Source organism: Pomacea canaliculata, linkage group LG6 (assembly GCF_003073045.1).
Source record: "Pomacea canaliculata isolate SZHN2017 linkage group LG6, ASM307304v1, whole genome shotgun sequence".
Taxonomy (NCBI): Eukaryota; Metazoa; Mollusca; class Gastropoda; order Architaenioglossa; family Ampullariidae; genus Pomacea; species Pomacea canaliculata.
In genome coordinates this window covers 13,681,048-13,691,969 of record NC_037595.1, presented here as the reverse complement: position 1 = coordinate 13,691,969, position 10,922 = coordinate 13,681,048, and the positions used below count along the sequence as shown (strand labels likewise).

Genomic DNA, 10,922 nt, shown 5'->3' with positions numbered 1-10,922 from the left:
AAGCCAAGCATCTTCCTACGCCACTGCACATTTGAACGCATCTCCAACTTCTGCATTGCCATTAACCAGGTTTAACTACTGTTGAACGGACCCTATATAGACATTCACTGCTGAAATCGAGAATTAAGTAGCTATACAAATTTCACGATGAGGAGGCAGATAACTGAAAAGATGTTGATACAAAACCCAAAAGCGCATAGATATGTATATTAGAAAATTCAGATTGAAATTGGGTGGACGATATTTGTAATGCATTTACGACTTACTTTCGACAGCAGACATCTGCTCTTAGACGAAAATGTTAATTATTCTTGACTATTGTGTATGTGACGTGGGGGTGTGGGGGTGTGTGTGTTCGTGTTCGTGTGCGTGCTAAGGAAGGGAAAGGGATGAATAATCCCAAACTTTACTGAAAATATAAAAAACGTTTCGAAATAATAGACGAACTGATCACTAGTTATTAGCATGACAGACATTCCCAGCGAGTTCTACCTGAAGATTTATTCTGGTTGCCTGTACAATCGGTATATCGAGTGTTTAGTACATATGACACATAAATAATAAGGGTTATTCATGTGGCGGTTGAAAGTGTCATTCAGACTCTCTAGTTCGCAGCACTAATACAGACTGATGTCACTGAAGATATTTCTCCCATCTCCGTAGCACACATACACAACTTTACCAGTTTCAAACCTTCGACACAAAGTGATATGTCTGCTCCCTGGTATCTATATGAACTGGCAAAGTAACAGGCTCGCCCACGGGATCACAAAGATGCGGAAGATGTTGAAAGTGTATTCTCTTCATATATAAGTACTCATGTACGTGCCTACTTGTATGTGAGAGAGAGAGAGAAAGAAAGAGAGAGACACCAGCAGTGTGTTACACCTTGTTCCGGAGCAGAAACATCACTCCAAACTTTACAAAGTGAAGGAAAAGATCTAATGGCCGAATACAAAGTAGGACTAGCTCTGTATGTTTAACAAAAAGCCCTTAAGTGCAATCACATCTGGGTGTATCTGAGAATAATTAGTCCACTGTTAATTTAAGGACATCGGATTAGTGTTTTGCTCACGTGGAACACTTCCGAGCTGACAAGTGGATGCAGTGACAATTGTAAAATACAGATGCTTCTTGTTTAACTCATGTTCTAGCGCGTATATTATAAGGCCACAGTCTTCTTGTACCTATATTCAAACTATTAGTTGATCATTTCTATGCATAATACGATTTTCACTGAATCAGAAGCTTCACTGTCAAGAAGAGTCGCACACGGAAGAAGTGTTTTTGGGGAAACAAATGCGGTCTCTGTGTCAGCCTCCGGTAAAGAGATTTTTTCTGTGTGGGATCTCGGTTTTGCAAGGCTTGGTCATAGGACGTCGGGGTGAGTGGAGGAGGTAACCAACAGTTTTTGTGGGGAAATAAGACGATCATTTGAGGAAATGGGGCGGGGTGACAGCAAAAAGGTTTCCCAACTACTGAAAACCCTCACCAAGACAGGTCAACACAAGACCTCAGTCAGTGAAGACAACAATGGCCGCATTCTCACAAAAGCACTGCTGTACTCAACGGATGGACTGAATATTGCAAAGACTTGTACAACTTCCAGCTGAGTACAGCCAGTGAACCTGCAGACCTACCAATCCTGCGGGATGAGGTCAAAAGAGCAGTATGTAATCTGAAGGAAGGAAGGTCACATCAGCAGCCAGCTGCCGAGGAACTGCTAGAACATGCTGACTTCAGACAGGAGCACGAGCAGATCTTCAACTCTCGCATCCTGACAGAGAAATATCTTTAGCATCATCAACTTTATAGACTTTAAATAGGCTTTAGACAGTCTGGCATGAGGGGTTAGGGCATGTGATAAGAAAATTCGACATTGAAGAGGGTCTGGTGCAAGCATAAACACTGTAGTAGTACTGCTGGATAACCAAGTTGGAGATTTCTTTCACAAGACAGCAGGCTCCCATCAAAGGTGCCACCTATGACCTGTTCTGTTCAACATGTTTGGAGAGCATTAGGCGTCAAACCCTCAATGATCATCAGGCTGTGATATTCCAATCAGTGAAGGCCGATTTGCAACCTTCTCTTTGTAGATGACATCCATCTGATAGCAAGCACTACCAGAGAGCTTTGAGAACTTACAGACTGACAGACAGTTTGAACTTACAAGAAATAGAGACCATGACAGTCGTGGTTACTGGCAACGGCACAGCAAATGTCTACATGAATAGAGTACTGATCGAAGAGATAAGCGGGTGGAAGTTCTTGGGACCCACCCTCTTCAAAGGACCGCTCCACGACATATATCCCCATCAGGATTGCAACAGAAACAGCGGCTTCACATGGTCTGGCGCAGCCATAGCATCAGGTTTACCACGAAATATAATCTGTACCTCATCGTACCCATCCTGCTTTACGGATGTGAAACATGGACTCTGCTCGCCTGTACAAGGAAGAGAATCTAGGCATTCGAGAGCAAGTACCTGAGTCAGAAGCCAAGCGGTGCAAGCTAGTCGGGTATGGCCATGTGACCCGGCACGACACTCTGTCAAAGACTTACTTCACTGGTCGTCCTGTGCTTACTTTCACCCAAAACAGGCATGAGTGGCGAGCCTTGTTGGCTACCACATCTGTTCATGACCCCTCCCCCAACCCCCAACAACCGGTACCAGTCAAGGTATGAATGACTGAATCATTGAATCATCAATGACTAACGCAATCATTTGTTTTTCAGCCTTGAAGAGTATAAAGATGATGTAGTGTTCGACCTAGGTGGGGGGCTGCAGAGAAAGTATTACCTATAGTGCTCTGTTTGACCTCAGTAACTGTAGAGAGGCTATAAGAGGCTAACCCAGCTCTTCCTTCTTCCTACGTTCACTCTCGACATACACACAAGTGCGAACACACACACACTTGAGAATTTTTCTTTTCCCAGGAAATGTAACTCAGCAATCTTACCTGAGACTAAAAGTGTACATATACATATTGATGATCTTACTTCCTTATTCTGTATACCAAAAAAAGAAGTTTTTTGTTGAGGTGGTGACACTTCCAAGAAAAACGTTTTTCTTTTAAATTAAAGATTGATGGGAGTTTAAACTATTCATTAGGAAATATAGAGATACTGAAAATGTCAGACTTTTTGTAATGGCGGAAGTAGGAATGTTGTCACCAAGTGAGAAATTATTATAAAAGACAGTTGTGTAGATTATTTAAGTTTACATCAAAGGACAAAGAACATCTGTGAACGTGTGATAACTGGTTTCGCATCCTGGCGAACACACATTTCAATACAGGGAACGGTGTGACACCGTGAATACAATCGAACACCCTAGAAAGTCCAGCCCCTGTCTTTTCGCGTACAGGAAGCTTGAACTGGTGCTGAAACCAGCAATTCAAGCTTATGTTTGCCCGGGGCCGAGATATTTACCGGTAGAGGCATGGCCATGAGTTGCTTCCACCGGGTTTTCCCATTGCGAAATCCTTGTCAGCTCACCCGCCCACCGCTCTGCCACTTCCGCCAACCGCTCCTTTGATCATCTGCTGATGATCCTTAACCCTACAGACAGGGTGTGTATGCAGCAGAGCGTAAAGAACCTCACTTCGTTATCTTCACATAAGTTTCTCTGCAACTTAAAGCAGACTGGTGCAGAAGCTTTTGTCTTTTAAGGCACATACTGGTTCGTTTGATGACAAGTGACCTACCTGCTGCACCTAGAGGGGCCAGAGGCAAAAGCAGTGCACACGTAGTGTCTCTAGTTCATATAAAATTAAAAGAGAGCTAACTGCGTCAAGCTATAACTGGAAAATCAGTCCTTCAATATCGGTAAAAAAAATCAAAATTATATATATCCACTACAAAATAAAAAAGCGTTCTTGAGACAGAGAGAAAGAGTGCCAAGAGAGAGAGAGAATTTTGATGTGTTTGTTTTTTGTGAGTGTTCGTGTGTGTGTGTGTGGTTGTTGTTGTCGAGATATCTTTGTATTTGGTTTGTGCTAGCGAAGCCTTTCGCGATCAGTTTATGAAAATGTAAAGCATCCATATTTTCAGTTGTGTATAATCCCACAATATTCTCGACCACATGAAGTAGCAGATAGAGAGGCCCAGAGAGACAGACACCACCACTCTTATCACCAGTGGCGACAGGAGTGGCGGTGTTGGGAGGATTGGTGTGCTGATGTCGGCAATAGAGATGGTGGTGGGGGAACCAGAAACAGAACCAAGTAACACATCTCTCAATGAAGATGGAAATAAATTCAAATAAAATGGAATCCATTCTGATGCAAGAAGTTTTTAATAACATGACTACTGTCTCATACTGTTCACTTTTTAGCAGGTACACGGACATTGCTTAAAAGCAGGTAGTTTTAATTCGAATCAAAAGCTCACATATTCTAATGGCAAACGATGTTTTACCCCGCTAAAATGTGTGTAGATGGCATCAACATTATCAAATCATAAATAGCAAGGTCTAGGAAATGGACAAGCACGTGCAAAACCAGGAACAAGCGATGTTCGAATCACACTGGTCGTAAAGAAGTCATCTCGTTTGACCCCTGACTCGCTGGGTGCTCAGGGGCGCCATCAATTATCTGCAGACCAGCTGTCTTCGTCTGCGCCTCCTCACCCCCCCCCCCCCCACTATCCTTGTTCTAGGAAAGCCCATTTCCCTCTAATTATGCATATTATCGTCCCATCTCTCGTCTCTCCGGTCCTTAAGCTCCCACAGGACCCGAGCCATGGCCTGCGCTCACGAGGAGGGCACGAGGAGGGCTAGTGCCTGACTCAATGTCTGTACGTGTGCCGAAACAACATCCTCATTTAATGCTGACCAGATTTATTAACCAGACATATTAATGCATGTCTTGCTTCTGATGGTACGTAGTTCCTTTGTTTAAACATATATCTTTCATTTGACGTACGTAAGGCAAGTCTTGGGGTAGAGAATTCGTCAGAATTTAACCCAGCGTTTGAGAAAATCAGCGAAAATTCATTGCTAGTTATTCTGTTGTAACTCTAGGCAAAAGTTTGGACACGATATAAACACTGTCAGCCATGCTTATTGTTGATGTCAAGTGGAAGGGAGAAGACAATCTGAAACACAACAAAAATATCAGAGACTTGACTGTATTGTTCTGCATGGTACGAGTTTGATGGTGACTGGATGTGCTTCCGCAAACTGTACCAGTACTGGGTGACTTGGCAACTGAGATTGACATTGTTTTCAGTTTATTTAACCCTGTGGGAGTCTTTAAATGCATGATAACACCATGTAAGGAACACGCATGCAACACACAGCTCAATCATGAGAAATCCCAGGGTATTTTGCATGTTTAATTCATTTTCATACGTTAGTATCAATGTAAAAATATGACACGTGAATGATATGTCATTGCCTTCTTAATAGTTTATATATACAAATATCTTTTATTTCTTTTATTAAGTCGGTTAACCTTTTTATAAAATGCAGCAGCTTGCAGCTGTTAAATGTTCTAAATTACAAAGTAACTCTGCCTAAAGGGTTTATTTTGATTGTAGAGAGGTTTCTTATTAATTACCAGAGGCTGTCAGGATTGGACACGTATGAGCTGTATCTTAAAGAGGTACAACCACAGCCTCCTCAGACCCAAAGAGACTGAGACTGAGTAGTCTGTTGATGAAGTTTGTGGTTTGACTGACTGCTCAGTGTTCAAACAGCCAATAGCCGTCAGATTGTCAGGACTATTTCTCGTTTACTTTACAGTCGACGCACACTTGTGCATAAAGTATTTACAGGTTTACAAAGCGCACAAAATGCCAGAACCAGCAAAAAGACATGGATCGCGTGGTTCTTGCAGACTGCTGTGACACTCGGTTTTGGCATGCAGGAGAAAGTGTATGTTATCATCTGGAAGCAGGTAAAAACGACCAGGAACTTAAAAGGTGCAACGTTCATTATGTCAGTTCCTGTCTGGTAGATCGTATTTAGTGAAAAAGGACCACTAGCGAAGCGCTGATCATTTATAGGATATCCTTCAACCGATTTACAGTGTCAGACAGTTGATGTTTGAGTATGTCATGGTGCATCAAATACTAGTACAAGTAAAGGTCAGGTGACAGACTCAAATGCACGAATATTTACATCCTTTAAAACAACAATCGTGATGATCACGTGGGTCGCAAGCGACGCGCCTATTCGGTTTTAATTGTTTGGGAAACAATTTCCTAGGCTGCAAAAGAAACAAAATACTGCATATATCGGGGGCAACGGCATGGCTTCCTTCCTCTTTTGAGGTTAGAGGAGGACAAAGAGGGCCCTCGAATAAAACTTGTGATGTGTGAGTCGCAGCACCTAGAATTTGTGGTTTAGAATTAAGTGATGTTAAACTACGCTTTCAATTCACGACATTTGGAGCAAAAAGGACAGTCTCCAATTATGAACAGCTCTGCTTGACACTTACTATTTCAACCGAGGCTTTTTTTAAGAAGCAATGCTTCGATATCACAAAAAAGAACATGGCTTGTGCAACAGATCAATAGATTTTAGTGGGGGCTCTGCAAGTGAAAAAGTTAAACCACCCCTATACAATAAGGCATACATAATAAGCTCAGAGGGTAGAGTAAAGCTCTTATGTCAGGCACATCAAACAGCTTGTGCAGTTCCCATGGGACAGCGTGTAGCTAAGTGAAGAATGTGCATTGCATAGCGTGTGTAGCAAACAAAGTGATGCGGCGAGAGACAACAAACTGTCTTTTGAGAAGCCAGTCTGATGACTGGGTAGTGGTGGGTATGAAATGGATAAAGGACTAGTGGAGAACTGTGTTACAAAAATGCTCATCTGTAACATGTGACCATGCGTATAAGATGTTTACACTGTAAGTGAGGACGACAGCATCACAAATAGTTTGGTGTATTTGATATTTTGTTGACCAAGACTTCTATTGTTTTCGTTGATGAGAAAATGCAACCCAGAAAGTTCTTTACTGAACAGCTCATGAGTATTTAGGTTAGTCAAGTAGTTCTAAACCACTGATTATGTTTCGTTCAAAGCAGTTTATTTTATTTGGTATGATTTTTTTGGGGGGTGGAGGGGGTGTTGTCACTAGCGTACTAAAACTCTACTTTCATCTCTTCTTGCTTACCTACTGAACGTGCATCCAAAACTAAAAAAACATTTAGGAATGCGGTCCTTAGAAAGACACGTAAATTGACGGAAGAAAATGATGTTACTGTTTTCTTTCTTTTTGTTAAAATGTGTAACAAGAAGGGTTTATATTTGTCTAGTGTGACACATTTCCAGCTACGTACCTAACATAAATACGAAAGAATTTGAGATGTAATATGTGTGGCATACTACTTAACACGAAAACCTTATTATAAAGGCACAGACTCTTCTCAACAAAATGAAAAAGTCAATCTTTTGTTCTTATCTGAGCATCAATCATGCAAGCAAGCGCGCATACGTGTGCTCTCTCTCACAGACATACCATCAAACATGCACTCGCTTAGTATCTTTCTTGTCTGTCTCTTTCCCTCTCTCTCACACATACAAACATCTATATATACACACACACAAAACATGCACGCGTGTAAGCACTCAAGCAGTTAGCCGCGAGCTAGATATGCAAAATTAACGACGTACTTCAATCAAACGTTACACCTTCACACTGAAGATAAACTGTAAAACTATCCTCAACATCTGATAAGGATGCTTAAAGTCCATTTCGTCGTGCAAACCTAGCATCGCGGACCATACGAAACAGTTTGTTGTGGTCCATACAAGTCACGTGATAAACAGTAAATTGTAACTGTCAAAAATAATAATACACGGAATGCCGATTCAAAAGTCTGGAAAAAAGGAATGCACTACTTCAGTGTACAACCACCTCACACCAGGAGACAAGACACCATACTTGAGTGAGAAGACGTTTATGGCACCATCGTTATAAGCACAGCTTTCAAAAATGAGATAAACAAAAGACCTGACAAAATGTCAAGTGTTTTAGAGGAATGTAAGGTATAGAAGAACGCGTTGTGCACGGTCACAGATGAGAGTGTATACTCGCAATGTCATTTTGTCATCAGTTTCGAAGGCTGTAGACATAACAGTTAACTGTTTACCCTTAAAACGATTTCAATATGGCCGCCAAACGGTCACTGTTTCAGTGTGTTCTCTTCGTTCAACTTGAGTGTAAGACTTAGTTTTGGAGGAAGAGGGGAGACCTTCCTCCCTGTGCCTCGTTGACGATGGCGACGAAGAAGGTGTCGAAGAGACGGAAGTAAAAGCCGAAGCTGGAGGCGGAGATCGGGAATGTCGCCGATGACGATGCGAGGATGAAGACGAGGACGATAAGGGTTCCCTGTGAGGGACGTCGCTGGGCATGTCAGCGTCTCTGGGCCCCAGACCTGTGGAGCCGCGACCGCCGCCCTGCTTGTCGGCTTTCAGGTAGGGAGCCGAGGGAGAGATGGGCACAGGCCTTTCTATGCGCCCAGTAGACGACTGGGTAGACGATGCTGGTGGCGGTGGCGGCGGCGGTGGTGGTGGTGGAGGTGTTGGCAGAGTCGTTAAAGAGTCATTTCCGGTTCCAGATCTCGAGCCAAGAATTTCGTATGTTTTGCCTTCTCCTGAGGATAGATACAGCTGCGTTTGAAACTGGGTAGGACCGGCTGAAGCGTACAGATGGGGATAGAGGAATGTGGGAGGCACTATGTGTGGCGAGCCAGAGGTAGCAGCCAGCAGAGAGGCAGTGATGGAGGCCGGAGAGGAGAAGGATGTCAGGAAGTCGCGATGGTGAGAGAGGAGAGCCGAGTAAGACGGGTGCGTCACTGCCAGCGGAAGTGAGCTAATAGCAGCTCGGCTTTCTTCCAGGATCGACATGTTGGAGGCACTTGCAGAATAGGACAAAGTCTGCGAAGGCAACATCAGGGCTCGGGTGTCTGGAAATCTGAAAATAAAGATAAGGCACAATATCTTGCAGGGTACGCAGGTTTAAATATCCTGTTTCCTATGCCTGTAGCAAGATCATCATAATGTTATAAGCTAAATCACTTAAAATCTTTAAAGGTAGCATAAACATATTAATGTCAATAAAGTGTATCAAAGAAATGCAATATCGCGAGGTATTTTTAAAAAGTTAAATTTATCTCCTATGAGAAATACTTCTGTTCAAAGAATATATCTGTAACATTGCGATAATGTATTAGCAAGTCTTTCTTTTCGTCACTTAATTGTTTTGTTTTTGCTGTAGGTCAGCCTACACTGTTCTGGCGCATACCTGGAGTCCGTAAGCCTGTGGTCTGGCAATGCAAGGTCTGTCCCGGGGGTAAATCGGGATAATACTAATGGCAGAGGTGAGTCCACAGATAGCCTCGACGCTACAGAGAAGCGAGGAGGTTCTAGAGAGCCGGGCGGGAGGCCACCTGGTCGGTGAGCTTCAGGCAGGAGCGGAAGACTAGGAAGAGGCCGCTCTGGATGCGGATGGATAATGGGATGTGGCGCGAGAGGTAGGCCTTCTGTGGTGGTGGTTACCGTCAGACGCAGAGGTCCTCGGTCGCGTTCATGAGACTCTGTTGAGCGTGCTGCAAAGACAAGTCATCCGGTTAACTTTGATGATCACGTAATGTTAAAGGGGAAACAATGTTTTACTTGTAACAATCTTGCTGGATGAAATGCGTAAGATAGGCTTTGGACCGAAATATATGTAGTTAACTGCTTTCTTTTAGTTTCCAAATACCCTTTGACATTAATTTCTCGAGTTAAAGCGTTATTAATTTGATAATTCACTAACTGGAAATTATTCAACCTTGTTTATTTTATCAACGCTAACACTTTACTGAACTTCTACTACCAGTTTTGAAACAGAGTTCAATCTGTCATAATCAGTTTGCATTGTAGTGTTAGCTAGCAAGAGGTATAGTTGCAAAGACATATGCTTAGTTTGACTTATCTTAAAAGTAGAGAGTGATTTAAACAGAACAGCGTAGGATCTTATTTTTAGTTGCATTAATAAATCATGGAGCAAAAGCTTAATTGCAAAAGTGACCTGAAATCAAAGGTGACAGTGACACTTTAAGTGGCTCAGTTACTTAAAAGAACTTTTAAACTGTTAATGTTTTCTCTGGGTGTAACGAAGAAGACGAATGTACAGTACAAATACTATAATACGCAGTATAAATACTGTAATATACTAAGCCAACATAAATACAGCAGAAATCGTAGAGCTGTAGCTTTTATTTTGCAGCTGCATGAGGTCGTCTTTGTGTTTGAAGATTAGTTTTCACTTCGGGCACAACTACCAACGCTAAATTCAAGTTGTTATAAAGTAAAGGTGTACTGTTAGGTGAAATCTATCTCATAGTTTCAATCATATGTACAGTTCCTAAGAAGCAAATATGTTACCAGACATTTTATACTTACTAGGGTACTGAACTGCAGAAACAGGAATGGGTTCCTTCAAGGCAGATAATGGCAAGGCCTCTTGGAGAGCAGATATGGAAATGGGTTCTTTAAGTGCTGCGAGGGACAAGGGTTCCTTCAGAGGACTGCCTTCTGATGTAACTGTCGTATAAAGTACCTCCTTGCCATAGGGCGCTGGTTCAAACCCAGAGGGACACCACCGTCTCGCGGATCCATCCAGATGCATCACAAGAGATTCTGAAAAAAACGATAGACTATCACTGTAGAGACAAAAACGAAACTACATATAATTCGCTATACGCCATCGATGCTGTGAAGAATGTGAGAATAAAAAAAGTATTGCATTTCTGTATGCTTTACAATCCGTTGGAATAAAGTCTTAAGACACTTTAGATACAACTCCAATTGCTGTTAAAGATAGGAAAAAGTAGATGATGGTGATGCTGTCCTCTGACTGAGGTAACTACATGTTGCCATATAGATATAAAATTTCTAACTAAACGTCAAGATCTTTTTCATAA

The 10,922-nt window shown here is 42.3% G+C and overlaps 1 protein-coding gene across 3 annotated transcripts in view; it reads right to left on the bottom strand.

Moving 5' to 3' along the window:
• Window positions 1-7,063: 7,063 nt before the first annotated feature.
• LOC112567303 (flocculation protein FLO11-like) overlaps window positions 7,064-10,922 on the bottom strand; it is a 38,735-nt gene continuing 34,876 nt past the window's right edge. For all 3 annotated transcript variants that reach the window (XM_025243945.1, XM_025243947.1, XM_025243946.1), the window contains 3 exons: window positions 10,402-10,638; window positions 9,260-9,563; window positions 7,064-8,929 (listed from right to left, as the gene is read on the bottom strand). In XM_025243945.1, the coding sequence (XP_025099730.1) occupies window positions 8,119-8,929; window positions 9,260-9,563; window positions 10,402-10,638 (1,352 nt within the window). In that variant the 3' untranslated portion in view covers window positions 7,064-8,118. The remainder of the gene's footprint in view (window positions 8,930-9,259; window positions 9,564-10,401; window positions 10,639-10,922) is intronic.